Genomic DNA, 27,612 nt, shown 5'->3' on the forward strand with positions numbered 1-27,612 from the left:
TCCGCAATCGCAGGGTCAGAGAAGACAATCCGAAAACCGCAGTCAAGAGCCGCGCCTGCAGCCTTGCTTTGAGGACCTCACTCCAGGACCTCACTCCGCGGCTGTCCTTTCCAAAACCTGACTCAATCCTGCAGCTGGACCTAAGCAAAAACCTTCACCCCCTCGGCCCCGACGTGAGGCCGAGCCTGTAGCTACATGTGTTCTTTCCTCCCTTGCGGTTGTTTCTCGTTCTCCTCCATCCCACAACCTCAGTCAGTGAGGCGCGATCAAGGGCGCCCTAACCAGAGGGGAGAGGCGGGGTGGGTCCTGCGACCGGAAACAGGAAGCCGGAAGCCGGAAGGGAAGCTTTGAGGACGTGTTCTGAGGAAGCCAGAGCCCGGGCCGGCAGGGCCGGCGACATGGAGCCACTGTACCAACAAACGCACAAGTGAGGGCAGCGTCGGGGAGCGGGCGGAGGCTAGGCCAGGCGAGGCCGGCCCCTGGGGCTGGGGTCTCGGGCGGACACCCGTGTACAGGCCGAGCCCTTCCGCCGGGAACGCTCGGAAGTTCTCAACCCCTGGCGGGATGCCCGCTCAGCCTGGGGCTCCGGAGACGTTGGGCCGAAGGACCTCTGGGGTCTGCAAGCTGTGACTGCCTGTCGAGTGGACTGGGCGAAGGGGTAGTAGCACTTGCAGGTCGTAGTACTTCCTCCAGCACCTGGCAACTCGGTGCTTCGGGTTGGTAGAGTTTGGGGGAGAACGGAGCAGACGCGGCTCCTCGCCCCTAGGAGTTAACTAAACCGTGGTGAAGGCGAAGAGTCAGGGGAATAATGAAAAGTTATTTTTATTCTGATTTTGATTAAGTTTTTTAATATAAAGAAATTACCATGCAGGTAGCATTCACAGTGTTTGTCAGTCATATCTGATTACAGCTTACCTTTAAGAAATATAATTGACTTAGTTTCTCATAGCTAAAATTCCTCGGTGTGTCCTTTAGTCATATTGCCATGCATTGTTGGAAGTAGTTGAGTATGGTGATGTGGAACCATACCTATCCTATTAAAAAAAATATGTTTAGTTTTCTTTTGTAAAATATACGTAACAAAATTTCCCTTGTTAACTCTTTTTAAGCGTATGATTCTGTGATATTAAGTACAGAATTACACCACCACTATACATTTCCAGAACTTTTTCACCAACCTAAACAGAAACTCAGTACCTACTTAGTAGTAACTCCCTATTCCTCCTATCCAGAGCCTCAAGTAAATTTGATTCTATTTTCTGAAGTGAAATCATACAATTTCTCTCTCTCTCTCTCTTTTTTTTGTGGGGGGGGGGGGCTGGCTTATTTCTGGTGGCATGTTTTTCAAGGTTCAATATTGTAGCACGTATCAGAATTTCATTCCTTTTTGTGACTAAATAATATTTCATTATATGTTAGGGATGGCATTTTGTTGTCTGTTTATCCATTGATGGACACTCCACCTTTGGCTATTGAGAATGATGTTATTATTAGTGTTAAAGTATCTATTTTCTTCCATTTTCAATTTTTTGAGATGTATACCTATACCTATCCTATTTTAAGAACTTTCAGATATATGCTATCATTTTGATGTAGTGGAAACATTTAAAATCACACTCGCTAGGCCTGGAAATGAAATAAAATTCACTAAGGAGAATTCACAACAAGCTTAAGCATTAGGAATAAGAGGATGATGATTCTCTTACTCTTCATGCTTTGTGTGTGTGCTCGCTCACTCGCTCTCTCTTTCTCTCTTTTAGTGCTGGGAATTAAACTCAGGGGTATTCTTTTTTTAATATATATTTTTATTTGTTATACATGACAGTGCATTTTGACACATCATATATGAATGTAATATGACTTCTCATTTGTCTGGTTGTACATTATGTAGAGTTACACAGTTTATGTAATCATGTATGCACATAGGGTAATAATGTCTGATTCATTCTACTATCTTTCTGACCCCCATGCCCCCTTCCTTCCCCTCACTCTTCTCTGTGTAGTCCAAAATATCTCTATCTTTACCCCCCCCCCCCCATTATGAATTAGCATCTGCATATCAGAGAAAACATCTGGCCTTTGGTTTTTTGAGATTGGCTTATTTCACTTAGCATAATATTCTTCAGTTCCAACCATTTACCAGCAAGTGCCATAATTTCATTCTTCTTTAAGAGAATTCTTATCACTGAGCCATCAATCCTTTTTATTTTTTATTTTGTGACAAGTGCTAAGTTGCCCAGGCTGTCCTCAGCTTCCAAGTAGCTGAGATTACAGGAGTGCACCACTGTGCCTGGCTAGCCCTTTATTTTCCAATTTTATGGGTTTCTTGCACTTTACTTTGGCAATGAAATGTTTGATTTGGGTGGAGGAAAATACAGAAACTACTTTGTATTGACAGAATTTGCATTTGCCCTGGGGAACCTTATTCTTAAATAAAAATTGTAGGAAGGAACTTTAAAAAATTACCCTGTGAGTCATTTAGAAAAGGAATAAAACAGCTGGGCTGAGTGGCAGCACATGCCTATGATCCCAGCAACTCTCGGGGCTGAGGCAGGAGGATTGCAGATTCTAGGTCAGGATATAGTTCAGTGGCAAAGTTCCCCTTGGCTGAATCTCCAGCACCAAAAAAAAAAAAAAAAAAAAAGAATGAAACAAAATTATGTTTGTGTTACTAAGAAAGGGCAGATCTTTTACAGTAGCAAGTTTCAGTGGGCTTTACAGTGCTTTAAAGTTAATAATATGCTAGTTGCTGAATTGACACAATAGTAACAACATTAATTTTTCTGGAACTTTGAACCCCATTTGTGATTTATCTCTTGTCATGTGCATAAATCAGCACTTTATCTTGAAAACTGAACTATCTGAACAATGAATGAATGAAAAAAAGAGATTAAAAAACAATAAATATTGTACACTTAAATAATATTTCATAAAGGCTAACTTTATATAGGGCTAGTGGCCGGGTTTTTGAGATTCCAGTGGTTGTAACAGTGCCCATGTTTGTCCCCTGTGTAGTTCAGATCATCCTCCTTTAGGTCTGAGGCATGAGAAGCTCTGATCAAATAAGTTTTCCAAGTGATTTTTTTTAAAAAAATCTTTATTTTAGACATTGATGGACCTTTATTTTATTCATTTATTTTAATACAGTGCTGAGAATGGAGCCCAGTGCCTCACGCATATGGGCAAGTGCTCTACCACTGAGTCACAACCCCAGCCCCTTCAAAGTGATTTTGATGAGCACCTGGGTTTAAGAATTTTTACATATCTCAAAAGCATTTTTTTTCTTTTCAATTTTGCATTCTCATGATGTAAAGACAGTAGATGGAGTTGTGGAATTAAAAATGACTAGGTGGTTCCCATTACTTTAAGTAAAATAAAATAAAAAACGCGTTACGCAAGGCTGTGTATGTTGTATAGCATTTTCATATTGCGTTGGGTTCTATAATCCTTTGGATAATCATTACTATTAGTATCCCTACTTTATAGTTGAGACTGAGACACCTAGAAATTAAATGACTTTGTCCCTGAGCTTGTACATAGTGAAACTAGACCTTTAACCCAGATCCTTTAACTCCCGAACCCTGTTTCCTGCTGGTATTGGTGGGAGGCAGCATGCTTGCAAAGTGGCTCTGTGTGGTGGATCATTTTGTGGAAGACTGGTTTCATTTAAAACCCTTCCTACATCCTTTGTAAACTTTTTTATGTTTTATTTTTTTAAGCAGCAACAGTGCCCCTTGCTTACTTTCTTCTAGGTCTTTGCTTGGTTATTATTATCACCCAAGCCTGTTGTGGACCCCATGCTAAACAGGGCTAAAACTTCTTTTTTCTCATATCTACCCTCTCAGGTCATACTTATGTGTCATCTATTCTTTATCGTGTATTATCTGAATTCCCAGTTTAGTTTAAAACAGATTTTCCACTTATCATATTGTAGTTCCCACCATGCCTGTCGGATTTGTGTTATTATTTTGTTGTTGTTGTTTTGCATTTATTTCTTAGCATGGAATGAATCTAGAGATTGGAATCATGTAGGCTGTATCTTCTCTAATTCATTCAAAGCAATTAGAAACTAAATGGGAGAAGTAGTAATTTTTTTGCAAATTTTTAAAGTTTATCCTTTTAGCTTACAAAACCAAAGTTAGTAAAAGTATGTTTTTGAGATATTATTAACATCTCTCCTGCTGTCTTATACAATCTAAGACATGAAAGGGATTGGAACAATTTTCCACTCCAACTCTAACTTTGGTCTAAAAGACCTTTGTAAGACAGTCTATGTAATCTATGTTTAAATATGAAGTGACCTACCATATAATCCCGGTGACTCAGGATGCTAAGGCAGGAGCATTGCAAGTTCAAAGCTAGCAACTCATGAGACCTGTCTCAAGATAAAAATAAAAGGGGCTGGGGGATGTGGTTCATTGGTTAAGTGCCTCCGGGTTTAATCCCTGGTACAAAAATGTGTGTGTGTGTGTGTGTGTATACACATACATATATATGGAATGATCTATCCCTGCCTTTTTTTTTTTTTTTTTTGTACCAGGAATTGAACTCAGGAGGACTTGACCATTGAGTCAAATCCCCAGCCCTATTTTGTATTTTTTATTTAGAGACATAGACAGTGTCTCACTGAGTTGCTTAGCACCTCACTGTTGCTGAGGCTGGCTTTGTACTTGCGATCCTCCTGCCTCAGCCTCCTAAGTCACTGGGGTTACAGGGGTGCGTCACCACGCCCGGCTCTCTTTTCTTTTCTTGAAGAGAGTTCATAAGTGTTCTGTGTTCTTGTTTTTTTTCCTATCAAGCTGAAATCTGTTATCTTGAAAACATGGGCCTTTTGGTTCTGGGTCTCCCTGAAGAAGCAGCAACAGGGAGCAAGCCCATTTCTCCCCTCTTGTGTCAATATTTGAAGAACACCAGCTACCCCATTTTAGTGAGTTTTTCTTTCTTTTCCCAGAGACTTGGTATCATGAGCTCTTTGGACCATCATTTGACTTCTGAACTCTGGTCATCCTCATTGTCTATTGGGGAAAACCTTTAACAGATGACTCCCAGAATTGAATGCCAGTCTATATTTGTTCACTTAAAAAAAAAAAAATTAAAGGCAGAGTATTTTTTTTCCTTGACACATTTTCATTATACTGTTTAAACAAAATGAAAATGTTAGTATTTTTTTTTGTCATAGAACATTCTATATGTGAACTTCATAATCATAAGTTGATTTAAAAAAAAAAAAAATGAACAAAAAACCCAAGGCAGGGGCTGGGTTTGTGGCTCAGTGGTAGAGTGCTCGCCTAGCATGAACGAGGCACTGAGTTCTATCCTCAGCACCACATAAAAATGAAATAAAGATATTGTGTCCACCTAAAACTTAACAATAAATATTAAAAACAAACAAACAAACTCTAAGGCAGCCCATGATGAACACTAGAAATCTTCCCTAGTATCCCTTGTTCCCTTGTGTGTCATTGTTTGGCCTGTTGTGAATCCCTCAATCTGTAGTATCATCAAGAAATATTTATCATAAGATATTAGAAACTACCATTTCCTCTTAAAATCAACACAAATTTGCTGTAGCCTTCTCACTGTAGACATATCTGTGGTTTCATTTCCTAATTGCCCATGGACCATTGTGCATGGTCTGTTTAATGTGTGAATGAATGAATGATCCTCATTAACCATTGACTTGACATTTTAAAAAAACTTCTATTTATTCTATTTATGAAATATTTCAAACAAAGATAGAGAATAACAAAACTCATGTCAGGACTCATTAATACCTGTTGTTTTGCTGACAATATATGTCTAGCCTCATTCTACCTAGGGATTCTACAGGGAAATGTCAATTGTGTTGCCTTTTGTCTTACCCATATGGGTTTGAGTTTTTTCAAGTGTCAGGTTTTTCTTGCAAATTCAATTCTGATGTATATTTTTATAGAATAATTATTGCTTGATTCTAAAATATGTTTTCAAATGCTGTTATTTGTACTTGAGTTTGTCTTAAATCCATTTTCCTTTTTTTAATGGAGTTTAGAAAAAATAAGCCTAATCATTTTGTTTGGGAAATACAAAAAAAGGTGCTTTACATTATTGATTTAGAGACAGAAGTTAAATTAAAAGCTCCACACCTGTTCTTGTTCCTCAGCCCTAAAGATAGCCACCCTCTTATCCATTATTTTATTCTTCTTCCTATATTTGTATCCACAAGCAATATATATTACTGTTTGATGTGTTTTTTAGTTTAATTTTAATTTTTTAAAAAAGATACTGATGTATTAGAGTTTAATATTGTCTTTTCTTAAAGACTTATTGTCTGTGTTAATATGCATAGGTCTCTTTTATTTAAACTGCTTGTATAGTTTAATTAAACTGCCGAATTACTAATTTCCTTTTTGATGAACACTTGGATTGTAACTTTTTTTTTTTTTTTTGCTATAAAAGTCCACAGTCTTTTATCTGAAATCCTTAGGAACAAACCACTTTGGAATTCAAGTGTGTTGCAGCTTTTAGGAAAGAAATGTGGAATATGTATCCTATATCATGTAACATCCCAAACATCAGGGCACCACAGGATACATGAAAAACTGCTGTAAAATTTCACACTTTGTGGAATAAACAAAGACCTTAGATTCATGTCTGATCATTTTTCACCACTGAATTAATTTGCTGTAGACTTATAAAAAATTAGGAATTTGAGAACATTTTGAATTTTAGAATTATTCATGGTGGGTTATGGGCCTGGATGAACAGCTGTTGCAAATGCCTCCTCATTGTATGCCAGATCTCCCTGGCATCGGACATATTGCTAGAAGTAGAATGTGAGGTCATAGAGTAGATGTCTACTGATTCTACTAGATGTTGTCAGAAAGCCATGAAAGTGTTCTACCAGTTCATAATCCTACCAGCCATGTATGAGAGTTCTAGTTCCCCACATCCATGTCAGTTGTATGTTCCCACACTTTAAACTACTTGTCAGTCTGAGAGGAGCATTGTTTTTGACATGTTTTCCTGAGTTACTAGTAATGTCTAGCATCTCTTCATAGAGTTATTGGCCATATGGCTTTCCTTTTCTTTCATTTACCCTTTGCTATTAAAAAATTTCTTTGTTTGGCTTTTCCTGTTGATTTGGAGCAATTCTTTATATATTCTGGACATTGATCCTTTGTTATCTACTGCAGCTATCTTCCAGTCTGCCGTCTTTTAATTTTTTGGGAGGGGTACTAAAGAGTGACTGGGATGCCACTGAGCCACATCCCTAGTCCTTTTTATTTTTTTAAATTTTGAAACAGGGTCTCACTAAGTTGTTAGGGTCTCATTAAATTGCTGAAGCTGGCCTTGAACATATTATCATCCTCTTGCCTTAGCCTCCTGAGCCACTGGGATTATAGGTGTGCATCATCATGCCTGGCCTTTAAATTGTTCTTTGTGGTGCTTTCGGTATAAAGAAGTTGTTTCATTTTAATGTCAAAATTTCCAGTCTTCTCCTTTGAGGTGATTTTTGGGTTTTGTCATTAAAAATCCTTCTTTAACCTGAGGCATTTATGTATGCCTGTATTTTCTTCAGAAAGTTTGAAAGCCTTGCTTTTTATATTTAGGTGTTAAGCCACCTTGAGTTTTTGTGTGTGTTTCATAAAGTGTCTTTTTTTCTATATGGATAATAAATTGAGTTTTCAGCATGTATTGTAGTCCATTATTTTTCAACTGATTTATGTCACCAACTTCCCAAATACGTGGGACCATTTCCTCTTAGGGCAAGGTTAGGGTTTGTCTATCTTTGTCCATATGACCCTGCACTGCTACCATATTTTAATTATTATGGCTCTGTAATAAGTCTCTTTGGGTGAGTACCAGGGATTGAACTCAGGGGCACTTGACCACTGAGCCACATCCCCAGCCCTAGTTTGTATTTTATTTAGAGACAGGGTCTCACTGAGTTGCGTAATGCCTTGCCTTTGAACTCATGATCCTCTTGCCTCAGAGCCCCGAGGATTACAGGTGTGCACCATGTCGCCCGGCTATAATAGGTCTTAATAACAGGAGTGATAGGTTGTCCCTCCACATGTCTTCAGAGTCATCTTGGCTGGTTTTTGCTCCCGTCCCAGTTTTTTGTATTTTTATGTTGTTGTTCCTGCTGATAATGCTGAAAACTTTCTGATTTGCTTTATTAAGGCACCCTTGAAAATTTACCTGCCTACATCCAGGCCTTCAGTAAAGTCCTAATTCTGCTGTCTTCTGTTGCCATTCTCTTAGTTACCCTGATCCAGATGTTCCACATGGTGATTCCACGTGGTCAAACTGCATTTCTGTATCAGCCTCCATACCTCCACATCCCCTCATTCCAAAATATCCTGGACTTACCTTACTGAAGCAGCTGTCTGGTTGCAGACTCTAGTAGTGATTTCTAGCTGCAGTCTTGCCTAGGAACACTCTGGAAGTTCTTAGACAGGTGGCCTAGCTTCTGGTGTCCTGAGTTATGTTTAGAAGCCACAAGGAGGCCCCAGAAAAACTGGATGCAAGCTTAAACCAAAGTTGAGCTCCTGGCTGACTGTCATTGGTAAATTTAGGGTAACAGTCAATTGTTCTCACCATGAAGGAAGATTAGTGACCTTTTCCTTCAGGCCTGGGGATGAGGCCATTTTCACTTGGGCTTCAATATGAAGAGACTGTAAGCTCCAGGAGGTGGCTATGGGGGCTAGCATAAGTAATATTTCAGGGACTGATGATGGGGGACTACTAAGAAGTGTTCTGAGGTTGACCTTGGCCAAGTTCTGAAAAGCCTCCAGAGTGCTCTGGTGCCTGGTATCTGGGATCCTGTTGCATTTCCAAATCAGATGGTAGTCTCTCTTCCTATTGCCAGGGAAGGATGTTTACCAAACAGGAGATCCTGTCTTTCAGGCCTTCCTCTGCATGGTTTCCTCATCCTCCTCTCCGACCAACTCTCCTTCAAGTAGGCCACCCTGCTAGTGACCCACACAGCATGCCTTGTGTGCATTTTGGCATATCATTTTCTTAATATCTCCCTTCACTAAGTCATGTCTTTCTTTAAAGTGCTGCTCTGAACTCTTTCATTCACAAAAGTTCCCAGCTTACACTTTCTCAGCCTCAGCCCTTCTATTTGCTTTTGCTTTACACCACTGTGCAAAGCTCCTCAACTTTGTTTGTTTACGTTTATGTGTGTTGGTTTTCTTGTAAATCTTCTCAGAGCTTTTTCATGTCTATCTGGCCTGTCATTCCTAATTACAGTGTTTCTCAAGGGCAGGGATTCTATCTCTCTTGCCCTTTGACTCTTGTTAGTACACACCAGCGCTCAGCACATTAGGTCATAGAGCAGATAGTGGGATTGGTTGGATCTCTGAGTTTATCACTTGCTGTGTGACCTCGAACAAGTTACATAACCTTTCTGGTTTCAGTCATCTTATTTATAAAATGAGGACAATGATAGTACTTTCTTCACAGGGTTATTGACTTAGCAGTGTGTCTTGGATACAGTATGCACTCACTAAATGCTGCCTATCAGTATTATTAATATTAGTGTTTGGCTATTAGAAACATGTGGCCCAAAGCATCACATACAAATTTTTCAGTTCAGCGGTGCTGTCAGTTTAAATCAGTTACATGTTGGCATCAGAAAAATTGTCTTTCTTCACTGAAGTGCTGTTGATTATTCCTGTCTCACTCATTTCCTCCCTCTTCCTTTGATAGGCAGGTCCACGAGATCCAGTCTCACATGGGACGCCTGGAGACAGCAGACAAGCAGTCTCTGCACTGTGAGTAATTAACTATGGAGACCAGAGTCCTTTCTCTGATGACACGGTGCTAATGGGCTGGGTTTCCTGACTGCGTTCTGCCTCAGGGCTTAATGATTCAGTGTGGAATGAATTTTGTTGTTAGGTTAGACAAAAAAACCCTATGGCAAAGTCACTGATTTCCTTGATTGTGCCCTTTGGAATCCCACAAGTCTTATCCCCCATTACCCCTCCACTCAACCTGACATGGCCCTATGGGAATGGAAGTTCTTTCTCCCCATCTGTCTTAATCTAATTACCTAGTCCTTAGAGGAATGCACTCCTTAAAAATTCAGAGATGTTTAACTGGGATTGGCCATTTCTTCTAAGCTGAGAACTCTGGCTTTTTAGGAGGATTATTCAGAAACGAATAGCAATATTAATTAGTTTAGTTCCCACACCGTTGTTTCCTTTGAGAAACTTGCTGGGTTTTGTTATTTGGCTTTATTCTGTTCCAAGAAAGGGCCCCTTTTCTGGGTCAACATGCAGACACTTCTGCAGAAGCTCCTGTCACCTCACTGCCTGGCTCTTGCCATGCCATGTCTCGGTCTCTGCCACAGCTCAAAGCACCTTTTCTCTTGGCTCTGTGCCCCACAGCATCTTAATTTCAACTGTTCGTGTTTGCTGCATTCGCAAAGACCTAGGAAGGGGCAGTCAGTGCCCCTGCTGACGCTTCTTGGTGGGGCAAGGAGCCTGTACTTTTTTTGTGAGTGTGCATAGTTCGGTTTCTGTCCACTAGACTTTGTTTGCCTTCCCAGCAATCTCATTGTTACATGATTAGAAATGGAAAAGAGGTCATTTTGACTGTCTTTATCAAAAGAGATAAGGAAAATAACTCTACTTTTCATATCTTTTTACCTCTGGATTCTTTCCTAGGCCTTTCCTGTTGATATTTGATCTATTTTGGGGGCTTCGGTATAGCTCAGCCCACCCATTCTTACAGAAAGCCTTAAGGGAACTCTTCTCCTTATGTTTCCATACTAATCTTCTCTTTCCTTTGTGCCTTTTTTTAACTTTATTACTGTAAAATTGGCATTCTTTTTACTAGGTATTTTTTTATATCTGAGACCTATCTCAAAGGAAAAGAGACCTACATAAGAAAACTTAGCTTAAAATATTTATTTGAACAACCTTTTAATGTTTTATTTTCTAAAAGTATATCTCTATAGATCTACCTTTAGCTTTTAAAAAATTGTCATTGTTATGGCATTAACAGGTGTGTGTGTGTGTGTTTGAAACAATGCTTTTAGCATATCTTGGATTTTCTTCCATTATTCATTTGTGTATACATTCGTCTCCTTTTGAAATACATTATTAGTTTATTGGATATGGGGAAAATATGTTTGGTTTATCATTCTAATTTAAGTTCACTATCTTTTCCAGCATTTATTCGTTTTTTCTCTTTTGTGCAGTAGTAGAAAATGAAATCCAAGCAAGCATAGACCAGATATTCAGCCATCTAGAACGTTTGGAGATTTTGTCCAGCAAGGAACCCCCTAACAAAAGACAGAATGCCAAACTGTAAGTGCTGACCTCTGACACTGCCCTTATCCCCAGGCTACCAGGGAAGGCCTTCCTTCCAGGGAGGTGGTAGAATATTCTGAAAATACATGAACATGTTGAAAAACTAAGTGCAAAGATAAATTCCCCCAACAGGCACAGTTCTTGAGTATTATCCCTTCATAGTCAAAGCCTGTGAGGTCTCTTGTAAGGTCTCTTGAAATATAGTACCTCCTTGGTGGTGTTTTGGAATTTTGCCTCCAGTTCTGTTTTCTGATGAGACCTCTAACCACTTGAAGCCTGATATTGTCAGGGAGTTTGGCTCTGCTCTTTGATTCCCACTGGATTCTTGTTTGAAATGAAATCATGCTCTTACTTCAATCAGTCTTGTTTATAATGAAATACTGATCTAACGTTTGATACTCCACCATGAAATTAAAATGAAACCACCCTCAACGCCTTCACCCAGCCCCTGCTTGCTCCTAAAACTTTTATAAAACTTCATTGATGTTTTGCCTCAAAGATGCCCTTGGGCTTCTTCCAGGAGAGCGATATAATCCATAGAAGGTCAGGAAGGGGTCATCAAACCTGCTTCCTGTCACCTGTTCCCTATCATGCATCCAGAATCAGAAACCAGCAGGTGAATCTTGTGTGTGAGCACCCACTTTAACTTCAAGCCTCTTCTTTACTTTCAACATCATTGATTCACATCACATTTCAGGGGGTGGTGTAGGGAAAAGTAAGGAAATGTCCTCTGTCCTGAATACAAGGCCTGGCTGCCTCAAATTGTGCTGCACTGGGTTCCTAGAATTTAATCTCTCTCTTCATTGATTCCAGTCGAGTTGACCAGTTAAAGTATGATGTCCAGCACCTGCAGACTGCTCTCAGAAACTTCCAGCACCGACGCTATGCCAGGGAGCAGCAGGAGAGACAGCGAGAGGAGCTTCTGTCTCGTACCTTCACCACTAATGTAAGCCAGGCTCCGAGGGGGTCGGCAGGTGCTCAACAGATTGCTGGGGCTGAGCTCAGGTCGCTGAGCTTTATCTTTGTAGGAGGACACCTAAAACAGACTGACATGGAGGAGACCAACTGGAAATGACAGGGGACTTTGTGTATTGCCACTGATACTAAATCTAGACTGGAATTTCTTTTTTTCCAATCAGAAACCTGAAGAGGAAGCAGTTAAATTGAGGGATGGGCAGAGGTGAAAATTACCTGGTTCAGCTGTCCAGTGCACAGAGGTGAAAGTTCACATGGTCGAAATGTTTTTGTCATCAGATAGAGACAGATGATTAGAACTAAGGCCACTGGTAGAAAAGGCAGCATTTCAAAGCTGCCTCCAGGCAGTTGTTATGCTGTGTATGTGTGTGGTTCCAGTGTCAGATGCATTAAAATGTTTTTGCCTGTAGTCGGAACAGCAATTTAGAGGAATTTGTTAACAGATGTTTAGTGTTGGATGGACTGCTTGGCTCGAGTCTGAAAATGGCCTGATGGTTTGCATATTTCATTTCTTAGACACTGTTGTCCCTGTCCTTTGGTCTTGATAGGATCAGTCCCTGCACATGTTTGCAGAACATAACTGGCCTTTTCTGTGACCTGCATAACATGTTTCACCAAATGAGGTGGGTCTGGGGTTTTTATATTTTGATCCTTATTAGAGGGGTTTATTTTCTAGAGAGGTGTCAGCTTCCTAAGCCTGTTACTGGAATCCACATCATTTCCTGCTTTGCAGATGTTAAACTCTTACTGCTCCATCCATGCATTGCAGGAAATTTCCTTCAGTGCGTCAGAATGTGCCTCCACAAGTGTTATTTCTCCAGGATAAGCAGTCAGGTCAGAATGACCAACAGTTCAAAAATGTAATGCTCTATAAAGACACATTAAATGTTGTTGTGTGGGCTTTTGATAGTTATGGTATTGCATCAGGCATGTTTTAGGCTAGGGATATCTCTCAGGATTATTTTGTTACTTACCAGCCTGATGTGACTGTGCTTACCGTAGGCCCTTAGTAAACATTGACTTGCCAAAGGAAACTTCTTCTTGGTCACATTGCCATCTGGAGCTATAATACGTGTGCCTGGGAGATAATGACCTATCAGTGATACTTTTCTGGTAGGAAGGTAAGAAAGATTTGCACATAAAAGGCATTCAATAAATTCTTATCAAGTAAATGAGGAGAAGTCTGTCATTGATTTTTTTTTTTTTTTTTTTTTTTGGTGGGGGGCAGTACTGGGGATTGAACCCAAGTACACTTTACCACTGAACTATGTCCGCAGCCCTTTGTTTCTTTCTTATTTATTTATTTGTTTATTTTGAGATAGTCTCAGTAAGTTGCTGAGGCTGGCCTCAGACTTGCAATCCTCCTGCCTCAGCGTCTTGACCTGCTGGGATTATAGGTATGTGCCACTACACCCAGCTTATTGATATTTTTTTCCAAACACTGGAGTCCTTTGACCCAGAGCATTAGCTCTGTGTAGAACACTAAGGTGCTGAGAGCTAACTGTGAGAAAACTAATAAAATGATTCCTTCAGCTGTGCCACTCCTGGAGGAGTTATTGAAAATTTGCATGTGAGAGATGGTTCTGAACTTGTGGAGCAGAGAAAAGAAGGCTTAATCTCTTTACCATCAGGAACTGAGGTGTAGATGGTCAAAACAGCATTGCTTGGCAGAAGTTTGGGCAAGTCAGAAGTTGGGAAGGAGAAGAGAACATTGTCACATGGTGATGACTTGCTTCTGTACACAGTCCACTTTTAGGGTGAAATGAGAGCCATGAGAATTGATCATGGTCTCTCTTCTGTGTGTGTGGTTGAGAGAGAGCAGGCCTTGCATTTAGTACCAGGATTCCTGTCGTACTGGCTTCTTACCAGCTGTATGATCTTGGACGAGTTATTCTTCTTTCTGCAGTTTGTTTCTTCATCTGTGAAATGAGGATAATAATGCACAGAATGAGGATAGAGTGAGTTTACAGTAATGAGTCTGTATAGTAAGAAAGCTTTTGATCAGTACAGGTTGAGCATCCTTAATCTGAAAATCCAAAATCTGAAATGCTGCAAAACCTAAAGAAGCATTTTGGATTAGGACCACTCACCTGGTACAATACTCAACCTGTATTCTTTTTTTTTTTCCCCCCTCTCTCCATTTTTTAGCATTTTTCTTGCCTACTTTGGAGTGTATTCCCATCCTGAACACCATTAGCCTTCAATAAAAAGCATAGGCTCTTTGATTCTTAGTTTCAATCTAATTGGAGGGGGGATAAGCTAAGATAAAATAGCTGAAGAACAAAAGCAAACATTTAATGCTGCATTAAGGGGAAGCCAAGTCAGGGACTTTTGGAACACCTTTCTTAGTAGTCAGAGAAAGCTTTTACAAGAAATGTAATGAGATCTTGAAGGAATAGGTTTTCCTAAGAAATGATACAGAGGCAGAAATCAGCAATAATTGGGTAACAGAAGAGTGACAGTTCTGAGGAAACAAGCTTGTTCTTTGTAAACGGAGGCCTCCCACACTTTGCTTTTTCTTCCCCATTGGGTTCTCTGATTCTTGCATCATTCCCTCTGGCTGTTCTGGCTTGGCCTTGGCTGCAAGGCAGAACACTCAGAAGCAGTGGGACCCCTGGAGCTGACTAGCAAGCATAGTTAATCAAGTGCCTGCGTTTCTTTCACAGGACTCTGCCACCACCATACCAATGGACGAATCACTGCAGTTTAACTCCTCCCTCCACAACATTCACCACGGCATGGATGACCTCATTGGAGGCGGGCACAGTATTCTGGAGGGACTGAGGGCCCAGAGACTGACCTTGAAGGTGGGGTCCCTCCTGGAGAACAGGGAGAAGGCCTTTTGTTTTGGCCTCATCCAACAGTTTGAAACTGTTTACATTTTGATTATGTGTCCCCAAATTGTGATATTGTAACAGCACGGAGTTTTCGATTTGAAAACACTTGAGTTTTCGATTCTTCCTGTTGGAGTTGGATTTCTATAAGCACCAGAGTAACCAAATTCCTGAGCCATAAAGTGGCCTCTCTTGGTATCCAGGTCTTTCCCCATCTATTGAACCTACATGGAATTGACTGCTACAACAGGGGGACAAGTAATAGGCTGAGAAGATCTGATATAGAATCTGCTCTGCTCAGATGAAGACGAAGCTGCACCCTAGCTGGCTTTCCCTTAGGATCTCAACTATGCACTGTCTTACTGCAGTCCTGAATTCCCATGGGTGGGTCTTTGGGTTGCCTAAAACTGCAGTAGATAGTTTCACAGTAAATCACTTCTAAGCTTCTAGAGCACATAGTGAGGATTCTCAGTGACTCTTCATTCTCATTAGCTGTAGGGATTCCTAGAAGCCCTGTCCTGTTGGCATTAAGATTCTGACTCCCTGGGAGTGGTTTACAGGAACATGACACAGACTCTGTGTCATGCCCTTTTCCTGTGTCAGCCCTGATGGCTGATGGGGTGTGGGCTTTGCCTGTTATCAGGGTGTGGCCCCTGTAATGAAGAACTCCCATCCACTGAGCTGTGAGAAACTGTCGCTCAAAAGTGTGAGCTTTATCTTAGTTTTTGTTGGATCCCATGGAGCCTGTCTGCTCTGCAGGACTCTATACATTTCTGAACAGCCCCCTCCATCCTTACCAGGGAGAGGGTCAGGTGAGCCAGAGACATTACTCCCCACCCCCCCTTGCTGACAGTTGCAGCAATTTCAGTACTAATTTAACCAGGTACTTGTTGGTGAGCCTACTCTTTCTATAAAGAACTGCTGCTCTCTTTTCCATACCTCAGCTGAAGAGTAGAGCCCTTTTAGGACAAGACTCCATGTCACACTAATGGAAGAGCCAGTGGGGGGTAGAGCTTTATTATTAAAGCAAAGGTTAGCTTCCTTGAAGTCTTGTGGCACTGAGGAGCCCACCCACCTTCTGCCACCTGCAGTGATGAAGTGCTGGGGAGCCTGTCTAGGCGTTGAGGGTTGCACCTCAAAGTTTCTAGCTCACTTTGCTCTGCACACCTAGTCTGTAGCTGTCTTTTGCCTCTTGATTCCTTCCACCTGCCTCTGTCAGGGACTTTTCTGCCTAAATCATTTGAAAGTAATGCTGGAAAGAACATGAAGGAACTGGGCTGAAGCACCCTAATGATTAAGGCCAGTTCATGTTTGAAAATACTTATTTTTTTTGAAAGGTACAGTTACTTTTAGGTGATTTTAGAAATTTGATTCTTGAACCTCACATTGATTAGCCTGTACTTCAGCACTCAGCAGGCTCTTCAGCAAGAAGCTCGTTTTCACTGTCACCTTTCATGTCTTCTCTAGTAGCAAACAAGTTTAACCTGAGTCTGTGCGCATTCTCCATCTGTATTTTTTTGTTTTTTAAATATTTTGCAGTGCTGGGGATGGAATCCTGGGCCTTAAACACTAGGCAGGTGCTCTGCCCTGAGCCTCACCCCAGCCCTGGAGATCTCTTCACAAGGCTGGTTAATCCTTGTGTGGGCAGAATGTCGGCTCTGAATTTCTGTCAATGATGCCTCCTGTTCCTCTTTCTTCCTTGGCCTTTTCTCTTAGTCTCTTATGAATGTGTGTTCATTTAAGAAAGATGGCGCAAGCCTGTAATTCCAGCAGCTCAAGAGGCTGAGGCAGGAGGATCACAAGTTCAAAGCCAGCCTCAGCAACTTAGTGAGGCCCTAAGCAACTTAGCAAGATCCTGTCTCAGTATAAAAAAGGGTTGATGATGTGGCTCAGTGATTGAGCACCCCGGGGTTTAATCCCTGGTACTAAAAAAAAAAGTGGGAGCCACAATGGCACATATCTGTAATCTCATCTGCTAGTACTGGAGTCTGAGACAGGAGAATTTTTAGTTCAAGGCCAGCCTCTGCAACTTAGACCTTCCTTGTCTTGAAAAATAAAAAGGACTAGGGATGTAGCACAGTGGTAGAGCACTCCTAGGTTTGATCCCTAGTACCAGGAAGGGAAAAAAGAAAGAATGGATGTGGGTAAGTCGTATCCATCCGTCCGAGTATAATGAGTGACTTGTGAATATAAGTAACTTGGGGTCTGCCTCTGCATTCATTTATACTTGTTATACCTAGGAGAAATATTTTTAAAAATATATTTAAAAAACAAATTCATAAACGTTCTTAAAAATTAGAAAGCAGAAAGAAAGGTAGGCTGGATGGTTTGGGCTGTTGATTTAGGAATAAAATATCCTTTTGTTTTGGTGGCAACATTTATATAAGGGGCTTTTGGTCTTTGTGTTGGTGTCTGCTGCATTTCCATCTTTTCCCACTTCATACCCCTCATAAATGTGGACTTTGACCCACACATTATACTCAGTAGAATCCCTGAAGATTCTGCTCTACACAGTGGGTAGATTAGTATCAAGGATTATTGGAGGTAGGGAGCCAAGGGAGAGTTTTTCAATGTGGTCTCTAAAATATATATTGAGTTTTAAATTTAAAAATACTTATATTTAAATTTGAAAATACTTATATTTTTTGAAAGGTATAATAGTTATTGAAGTGTAGTTTATATTGTGAGGCATACAGAGCTTATTTGTATAGTTCAGTGCATTTTGACAAAAGCATCATGCTCGTACTCCTATCAAGTTACAGACTGTTTTTATCACCCCTGAAAGATCCCTTTGCCCCTCCTAGTCAAACTATCCCAGGCAACCACCATTCTGATTTATTTCACCTGTAATTAGTTTTGCCTGTTACTGAATTCATATAACCATTCATACTACTATTTTATGTGTGCTACCCTCCTCTGATATTTTTGAGGTTGGTTCATGTAGTTACATGTTTGGTTATGGGTGGCAACTAGATACCTTTTATTGCTGAACAGTATTCCACTGTGCAGATAAAATGTGATATGTATATCCATCCTGTGGGTGATGGGTACTTGAATTGTTTCTAGTTTTTAGATATCTTCCTGTGATATGTATGATATATGTGTGTGTGTGTGTGTGTGTGTGTGTATGCGTGTGTGTGTTAGGGAGAGATACACATAAATGACAATTTGTTATGTAGTCAGTTGTCTCATCACCATTTCTGATATAGACGTTTCTTTCCCTTTATGTTGCTTTGGTACCTGGATTAAAAATCATTTGACCTGGGCAACCCCTATAGGGCCGGCTTGCCCCTGTGCGAGTTCAGTTTTTATTCATACTTAATGAATTCTACTCCTTTCACTCTGGTAAAAACAAAAACAATTGACTATAGGAGAGTGAGTCTATTTTGGTGGATGTTTTTTTATAGAGCATGACCAAGAAAACCCACTGGTAAAGCCCCAGCACGTGATAACCATCACCCACCATTGGCACAGTGAGTCAGTCTTTGTTTTCTTTCTCTTCTTGTCTGCTGCAGGGGACTCAGAAAAAGATCCTTGATATTGCCAACATGCTGGGCTTATCTAACACGGTGATGCGACTCATTGAGAAGAGGGCTTTCCAGGACAAGTACTTCATGATCGGCGGGATGCTGCTCACCTGTGTAGTCATGTTCCTCATGGCGCAGTACCTGACTTGAGCCGGCCACACCCAGTGGCTGGACATTGTTCCCACTGCGAGACTGTGTGAATGTGAGTGTGTGCACGTAAGAGAGAGAAGGGCCTAGAGGCCACCTTTTGAAATGTATGCCTGACTTAACTGTGAAGACCACTTAGGAGTAATTGTGATCAAACTGCTCTTTTTTTCTGAGACATCTTGGTGAGCTAGTGCCACCAAGATGCGTGGTATGTAGAAAGTGAAAGAAGTTCTGATTCTCTCACCCTCACTCTCACTGGGGGAGGGAAGGGATGGCTTTGTCCACATGACTGTGTGCACCTGGAGAAGGCTTCTGCAGTGAGCCTCATGCACAGGACTGTTCACACTGTTCACACCTTGTCATCAGCAGCCTTTGAGGCTCCTGATGAATAGGCTGGAGCATGAGCAGAAAGGAGAGGGAAGAGGCCTTTTCCTGCACCTGTTGCAGTGGATCAGTTTACACACTCTTGCTCCTGCCACCCTCCCCCAGCAACTGACATGTAGATGACTAACTGCTAACACTCATCATCCTTTCCTGGAAGCAGCAACCTAGGAGAAGCAGAGACATTAAAGGTATTGCTGATAAGGGTAAGCTTTTCCACACTATGGTTGCTGGGCGTTTGTCCTTCCTGAAGGAAGGCCAGTGTTCCTGGGAATGTTCAGTCTGGAGACTGAAGACCCGAGTCACCAATTTTTTTTCAAGTATTAGAATGGTTAGCTCTCTTAAAACTCAGAGACTGCAGCTGGGCACCTCTGCCCAGGCTTTGATGGGCTTTTGCGTCTTAAGAAGGTGGCAATTAGCAAAGGTTAGTTATTTGTCAGTTACAGTCTCGTCTCTAGTTCTAACATCTCTTAATTCTTTGGCTCTCTTCTCTTCCTTGAAATACATTATCACCTGCCTCGCCAGGGTAGGTCACCCTGGAGATGTCTCTGATTATATGTTCTTGTGAGACTTTCCAGGAACCAGAAACTTTCCCTTCTTCCCAGCCCTGGATTAAGGCTATAACAATACCTGGAGTATTGTGGAATTCATTATAAAGCCAGTCTGTCTTGAAGTCTATCTAATGTGATAAATTTCTGAAAGTACCAGAAAGACCTGGTGAGTGTAGTTGTTCATCTGTCAGAGAACAACTGTCCTACCAACCCTAGGCTTAGCCTCATGGCGAGGCAACATAACACTCAGAATTCCCCGGAACTAGAAACCTGGTCAGTATTAACTCCACCCTTGATCATTCTACTTACACTTTGTCTTTGTTCCTTGTAGCTTAAACTGTCTTGTGCCTCTTTTCCCTCCTACTGTGTATGGTCTCTTCCCTCCCTTACTCACCTGTTTCAGTAGCAATACTGGTCTCTTCAGGCATATGTATTTGTAGCGTAACTCCTCCTTTGGTGAATTTTCTTAATTGTCACAGATTTTTAACATGAATTTTCTGGGTACTAATTTCAGATTTCTGATCAGAAGAGACATCCATTACCCCTCCCTACCCCTCTGGGCTAAACAGGGACCCTAGATTTCCAGGAAGGAGGAATCTGTGACCTCTTCTGAAAAGGATTAACAGCCCTGCAGAGCAAAAACAGTGACCTGAAGCAGGGACAGTGGGGCTGCAGCATCTTCAACCTGCCTTTGGGAGGCATTTTGAAATCTTCACCATGCTCAGCACAGAGCTCTTGAGGGTCCATAAAATGGATTATTAGGCTGCAGAGACCTGTCTTGTCTCCTGGGCACCTGAGGATTCTGCCAGACAGTACACTTTGGAGGAAGGTGTGCAAGTCGCAACTGAGCCATTTGGACTTGAACTCTGGGAGACAGACACCTCCAACTCCCGGCCCTGTTGGCTGGTAGGGCATCTTTTTGTAGTGAATACCAGTTTCCTCACCTGGCTTTATAGTGATTCCTGGCTTTGATAAACCTTCATGCCTCACCTTTGCAGCAGGTTCTCCCTACTTGGGAATAAAAGTTGTGGAGGTGGTGTGTGAGTCTTTACTGCCTGGGGCTGGGAATGGTGTTCTGTGTCTGGTGATTCCAGGGCACTGAGAGGGCTATTGTCACAGAACTACCATCCTTCCCATTTCGTGTCCAGTGCCCTACTGGGCAAGAAGTGCGTGGCCTGAGTGCAGGAAAGGGTCCCAGTCTAGGGGACCCTAGACTCCTCCCCAGTTTAGGGGAGGAGCGCCCTCTAGTGGGGTCAGGGTGAATTCTTAGGTGGAGCTAGCTAGAAACTCCAAAAGGTGGCCTTAGCCACCTGGTGCAGCAGTTATGCTGCCTGCTGGGGTTTGCAGCAGGTGAGTTGCCAGGAGGAACTTTGAATACCCTTATTACATGGATGTTTATTCCAGGTCTGGTCACTTTAAGAAAAGCCAGATTCAAGATCAAATTAATACAATAGTCCTGGTTTTATAGAAAATTTCATGCTGGGTTTTTCACTAAAGCCACTTTCCCTGTTGAATGTAAGTGGATTTGATTTGCAAGTTTGAATTTCCACTCTGTTTTTGAAACATCAGCTGAATAAAGTTGAGATTTATTTTATTTAGAAAATCATACTTTGTAAAATAATTTGACATTGTTATCACTAATAACCTTTTTTATGGTTCCAGGACAGTTTCTTAAACACTGTTCCATGGCCTAGGACTGGGCTGGCTGGCTCAGAAGCAGTTGGGGAACTTTTTTTTAAAAGTACAGATTCCTGGGGCCTATTCCAGACCTGAATTAGAACATTTTTTAAGTCTCTGAGGTCATTCTTACATGTGTATTTTGGAACCACTGTCTCGCAGGAGGCTTTTGTCTTAATCAAAGGTGATAGCATTTGAAAGTGTAAACTCAGAGTACATGTGTGAAGGAGCGGTGGGGTGGAGCTCGGTGGTAGTACACCTGACTAGCATGAGTGAGGCCCTGGGTTTGATTCCCAGCACCGAAGAATACATGTGTGAAGAGCAAGACCCATCAAATCCAAGAATAAAGTTATTTATAGCCTCCTTTATTCCAGAAGAGAGTTGAAACAGGAAATAACTCAGGCTGGGGATGTAGCTTAGTGAAGTAATCCTCAGAACTGCTGGGGCAAATGTTGAACAAGAATACGGAAAAAACCAGTGAAAAAAAATGAGGATCACAAGTCAAATCAGTGGAATGTCAGTACAGAGAAAACTTCAAATGCAAGTTGAAAATCCTTCAGATGCACTGGGGAATCCCTCTTGGGACTCTGAGCCTTGGCAGAACAGCACAATCCTTTACTGACTGGTGGGATGGGGGTGTCACCTGTTCTCAGGGAAAACCTGGAGCCTTACTGCTACTGGCTTCCACTGAATTCCCCATCGTCCCTACTGGAAGTCAGGCACAGTTTTTTCCCCTGCCTCCCCATTAATTTTCACAAACTCTAAGATACGTCCTGCTACCCTACCCCTATGTGCAAGCAAGAGGGCTGAATTTTAGTGACTCCTTGTCTGGCTGTCCCACATCTCCCAAGATCTGCATCAGCTTGCCTACCACACTTCTTGGAGACACTCAGCTGGGGTGTAGGAATCAACCACAAGTGTGTGGGATCTGAGGTGACCTGCTGACACTACGTGCAGGTCAAGCATTTGTTGCAGACCATTTAGACTTCACATAACAAATTCTTTGTTCTAGAACATTTTCCCAGTGGAAGGGGAAAGCGATTTGGGGGAACTTCTGAAGTGGGGGGTGAAAGTTGTACCTGCACTTTGCCACCAGAGGGTGGCATAGCCCTTCTAATGGCTGGTCTGTCGGAGTCCTCGGGTACTTTTGACACTGACAGATTTGGATCCAACTTTTTTTGCTGAGCAGTGGCTTTGGGCTACTCTTGGAGCTCTCAAGAGTACAGCCAAAAATGGCCTCCAAAACCCCAGCGAGGTTTCATTTCCAAAACTCCCTTTTCAGTCCTTCCTTGGTTTGTGGACACTGCAAATGTGGGAAACGTTTCTCAAGGTGTGGTGGTCATTCCTCCCTGCCTTTCTGTGTCCTTTCATTTTGTGTGGTGCATGGGAAAAGAAGGAAATGGACCTCTGCAACACTTCCTCCCCACCCCATCCCTGTGTTCCTCTACCATCTGGCTGTACATTGGGTTCCCCTCAGGAGCTTTTAGAAATAGCCATGTGAGGGCATTTTACCTTGACCCCTTCTGATTAACTGGCCCAGAGTGGAGCCTGGGCATTGTGTGCTGCCCAAGTGATTGTAATGTGCAGGCATGACCTAGAGCAGAAAAGAACTTCAACCTAAGAGCAGGCCATCCCTGTGAGTTTCCCTCTGTCTACACTGGTGTGGTAGCCTTTTGTCATTGTGACCAAAATACTGACAGGAAAAACTTGGAGGAGGAAAGATTAATTTTGGCTCATGGTTTCAGGGGATTCAGTCCGTGGTCTGCCAGCTCCATTGTTTTCAGCCTGAGGTGAGGCAGAACATCATGGCAGAGGGCATGGTGGAGGAAAGCTACTCCGTTTCCGGTACCCAGGAAGCAGAAGATAAGCTTTTCCAGGGCACGGATCCTATTTCCTAGTGGGATATCCAGCTATCAATGGGATAATTCACTGAGGAGGTCAGAGCCCTCAAGATCCAGTTATTGTGTGAAGGCCCCACCTCTGAACCTTGCTTCAGGGGGCACTAAGGTTTTAACACATGAGCTTTGTGTGTGTGTGGGGGGTGGGGTCAGATCCAAAAGATAATGATGGGGAATCACTGTCCAAGGCTAGCTGGAAGGGAGAATGGAGACCTAATTCTCTCAGCTGGTTTGGGGAGAAGCCAAATCCATCTTGGCCAATGGGTGCCCCTCATTTTCTAAGGCTGCTCTGTCTAAAGCAAAGCACTACAGTGTGACAGGCCAGCCCTTCCCTGCCCTCCAGGGAACCTCCCAACCTTCCCCACCATATCCTGCCTTGCTCCATGCTCCCCGATTGATTGCTTGATCTTGGAACATGTCATGCTTTTCTGCATAGCTGCATCTTTGCACAAGATGTTTCCTTTGTCACATGTCAAGGACACTCCACAACCCCATGTCACCTCCACGAAATCCCTCCCCCAACCTCTAGCCTTGCCGTCTCCTGGAGAATGATAGTTGTTTCTCCCGCAGGGACACTTGTGTATCCCCTACTTTGTGCACATAGTAGGTGGTCAGGAACATGGGGTAAATGGCCTTTGGGAGGGTGCTTGAGTCCAGCCTTTGTGGGTAACAGAAATGGATGCGAAGGTCCAGTGAAGTTGTTGTAATCAGACTCAGAGGAAGCCAGATAATTCAATGCCCCTCGTGTTCAAAGACTCAACAACAGCAATGGCTAAAGTAAAAGGGGGAGACCCCAGGAGGGAAAGTCAACCAGGATTGGAGAGAGGCAGGAGAGAGACCATCTTGTCTGAGATCTAAAGTGGAAAGGCCTGAATCCTGGGAACCCCTCAGTTTGGAGTAAACAGGATGGCTGGATCATGCTAGGTAATTGTCATAACTAATAAGTCATGATTAATGCAGGGTGCCCAGAGGGAGGGGACTGGCCTCAAAAGCTAACTCCTAACTCAGTCATTCCTTTGGTGTGATCTCACAGCCCCTCCTTACAGGCACCTGTGACATGAGGCTCCTCCTGGAGAGCTGGTGGAGGCTGAGCAGGCCCAAGTGGGCAGTCCTCCAACCTTGAAAGAGGGCCATAGCACTGGCAGGGTGTTTGCCTTTGTGTGTTCAGTGCTTCCGTGCCCTGCTCCCAGAGCTCTGCATGCCCAGCACTGTGTGAGCTGCTCCCTGCAAACTTGCCCTCTGCAGTCTGCAGTGAGCACAGAGTGAGGCAGCACTGCAAGCCCCAAACCCAGAAGACAGAGCCTGACTCTGAGTCCCAGCCCTACCAGCTGCAGCCACGTGGCACACATCCCTCTCAGTCTCAGTTTCCTCCTCTTAGAATGGAGCAACCTGTCCCACATCCCTTTCCAGGTGGGCCTGGCTCAAATGACCTAGTGTTTGCAGCAGACTCCAGAGGTCTGAAGAGGTGATTCTCAGCTATGGCTGCTTCCTGGCATTACCTAGAGTTAAAAAAAATTGACTTGTGGTCTCACCCCAAGAGACGCTGGGCTACTTGGTCTAGAACCTGGGCTTCAAGACTTTTTTTTTTTTTTTTTAACTTTCCAAGGAATCTCTTGCTCTAAATGCCTTCTAGGTGTGAGGGACTATTTTTCCTGTCCAGCTTGAGAGTTGAGCCCTGTTCATATGAAACAAAGTAATGTGCTCCATGTCCACAGTTGAGGGACAATGGCTCAGAGCAACTGTCATGGTAAGGACATTGACTAGGAAGGGCTTTTCCAGTGACAGGCGCTGGCTGTGTTCAAAGGAAAGGAAGAGTGGGAGAAACTGAGAAGAAGGGGTGAGGTGGAGAAGAAGCTCTTGTCAGCCTCTAGCTGCTGAAGGCGGTGAGAGAGGGCTTATGCCATCTGCCCATTATCTCCATGGCTCGCAGCTTCCTGGAACTAGCTCAGAGCCCATGGAAGAAATCGTTGCTGCTCAGAGGCCCAAGAAACCTGAAATGGAGCTAAATTTTTGGAGTGTGATAACTCGTCAGAGTTATAGGCCTGAGTTATGCAGAAGGAAAGAAATTTCTTTCCTTGTTCTCTTTTCTGAACAGGGCAATGGGTGCCACTTGGACAAAGCCCACCCACTGGCTCTGCTTATCTCCTGGCACCTTTCTGCACCCTCTGCTAAGAATTTCCTGTGCCCAGGCTATGTTCAGGGACTCAGGCAAGGGGTCAGGGAAGGGAGACTTCTGTGGGAGGGCAGAGTAATCACCACTCACCAGGGACCTCTGCAGATTATTGTGAATATCAAGATAAAATGCTGGAAATGAAGCCCTGGTTGCTCCCAGGTGCTGTCCAAATTCCTGTTGCTATATGCATGGAGTGAGTGTCAATTCAGTGTCCATGGTGATTCCTTTCAGGAAACCATTTCTTTTTTCCCGCTTGTGGCAGAAGGCAGCCTCTTTTACCTCAGCCTGGGGATCTTGGGAGGTCCTTCACGGGCAGCCCCAGGAGCTGAATTCCAGAATGGGAGATGAATTCCAGAATGGGAGCTGTAGCCATCTCCTTGGATGAAAAGATACTTTGGAATAAATATGTTAAGTTCACCCATTTGGAGGGAGCTGCACTTGATTAATGATGGGTGAGGCCTGGAATATTCACTTAAGGAAAAAGTTTAAGCCTGGTTCACAGCTTTTTTTTTTTTTTATTGTAAATGGACACAATACCTTTATTTTATCCATTTATTTTTATGTGGTTCTGAGGATCGAACTCTGCCTCATACGTGCTAGGCAAGCGCTATACCATTGAGCTACAACCCCAATTACAAGCAATTGGGGCAGCAATTAGGTGCCAGGCAAGTGGGATAGATACTGGAGGTTTTTGTTCAGAGGGAAGAAACTCATCCAGGGCGGCAAGAATGAGCAAGGAGGCTTCCTGGAGGGGAGGCTGGTGCAGGCTAGAGGGCAGAATGGACCCATGTTCCTGGGGAGTTTGGGGAGGGGAGCTGGATTGAGAAGAGGAGTGGGAGCTCAGTTCTTGATAGGCTGGGTTTGGGATGAACTGTGCAGAGTAGGGAATATTAGAGGAGAGTTGTAGAAGTGGGAGAAGGAAGGCTGGGAAGCCCTGGGGTGAATGCAGTGGAGGAATCCTTAGGTACCATCCTAGAACCAGAAGGGAAGAATCCTGACTCATGCCCTGCATTCCTTGGCCCCAGAAGAGCAGCCTCTTCTTTAGTGTAAACTTGCAAGGAAGAGGATGAACTGGGGTTCTACCAGTCTCCCCCAGGAGCACCCATTGACCCAGACTCTCCCCTTCCAGACTGGTGAAGTCCCGCTGGTCAGAGGCATGAGGGGGTAGCAGCTAGCACTGCCGGGTAAGCTGAGAACTCCCCACAGTTCACTTTCATGATGTTGACATGCTGGTGAGACCTAGTGGAGAAGCTGTCAAATCTGGTGTGAAGTGTGGACAAGCTCTGCTCTCCTGGGAAGACCTGACTACCAAGGACCTTGGACATCATCTTTTGCAATACAGCATAGTGAGATGGGAGTGGTGGGATGGTGTTTGAAATGGGGAGGGCTGATAATGGCTTAGAATCCTGGTGTTACCACTTGTTAGCAGCTCAACCTTGGGCTTCATCACCCAAACCTCACTGTCCTGCCTATATAATGGGGGATAATAATAACTACTTCATAATGCTGGTTCATGTGTCTGTATTTGAGTCAATGGGAGTGATTTTTGTAAGAGGGAAGAAGAGCTTAAATGATCTTAGTGTGACAATCAGCTCTGCCCCTTCTGTTCATGGAAACTTGAGCAAGTTACATCATATCTTACCTTCTGGGGATCCACAATGACCAGGTCACAAGGTGGCTATGGTCCAGCACAGCTTGGGACATGAAAGGTATGGTAACTGAAGTTTGATGGTTGTTGTTAATTAGCATTGCATAAGACCTGGGTCTGATCCTTCTTATTCAGCTGGTGTGATTTTTAGTCAAGGATCTGATATCCCCAAAGATACTTTGGACTCAAAGAAAGTATTGCAAGTGTCTGCCAGTTAGGCTTTATTTGTTAAGAGCTTTAAGAATGTTGTTGACATGATATTGACTTGCATTGCAAGCTCACTTTACTACTTACTAGTATTCACCCGCTCTCTTTTTCTCTCAGCCTCAGTGTCCTTGTGTATGAAATGGGGATGCTCATAATGGCCTACTTGGCTGAACTGTTGTGAAGGCAAAAACAATCAAATGTATAAACCAATGAGGATGCTCTGGACTGCAAGTATCAGAAATCCCAATTCCAACACTTTGGCATTAAGAATTTGTGGAACTGGGGCAGCTT

General features: G+C 42.9%; 1 protein-coding gene across 3 annotated transcripts; it reads left to right on the forward strand.

Annotated features, from left to right (window-relative positions):
• Positions 1–332: 332 nt before the first annotated feature.
• Positions 333–21,324, forward strand: Gosr2 (golgi SNAP receptor complex member 2). 3 transcript variants are annotated; one of them, XR_006846510.2, is made up of 7 exons: positions 336–427; positions 9,697–9,761; positions 11,192–11,300; positions 12,117–12,249; positions 14,945–15,085; positions 18,628–18,841; positions 20,233–21,324. XR_006846510.2 is itself a non-coding variant. In XM_046421286.2 (6 exons), exons 1-6 carry the CDS (start codon positions 399–401, stop codon positions 18,787–18,789), a joined length of 639 nt encoding a protein of 212 aa, XP_046277242.1. In that variant the 5' UTR covers positions 333–398; the 3' UTR covers positions 18,790–21,324. The 3 variants fall into 3 exon arrangements, 2 of the variants coding, with proteins under 2 accessions (XP_046277242.1, XP_046277264.1); XM_046421286.2 differs by having other exon boundaries at positions 333–427; positions 18,628–21,324; XM_046421308.2 differs by lacking the exon at positions 336–427 and adding an exon at positions 457–674 and having other exon boundaries at positions 18,628–21,324.
• The last annotated feature ends 6,288 nt before the right edge of the window (positions 21,325–27,612 follow it).

Source organism: Marmota monax, unplaced genomic scaffold, assembly GCF_021218885.2.
Source record: "Marmota monax isolate L192 unplaced genomic scaffold, Marmota_monax_Labrador192_F-V1.1 WCK01_AAM20220418_F8-fsc00322, whole genome shotgun sequence".
In the NCBI taxonomy this organism is placed as follows: domain Eukaryota; kingdom Metazoa; phylum Chordata; class Mammalia; order Rodentia; family Sciuridae; genus Marmota; species Marmota monax.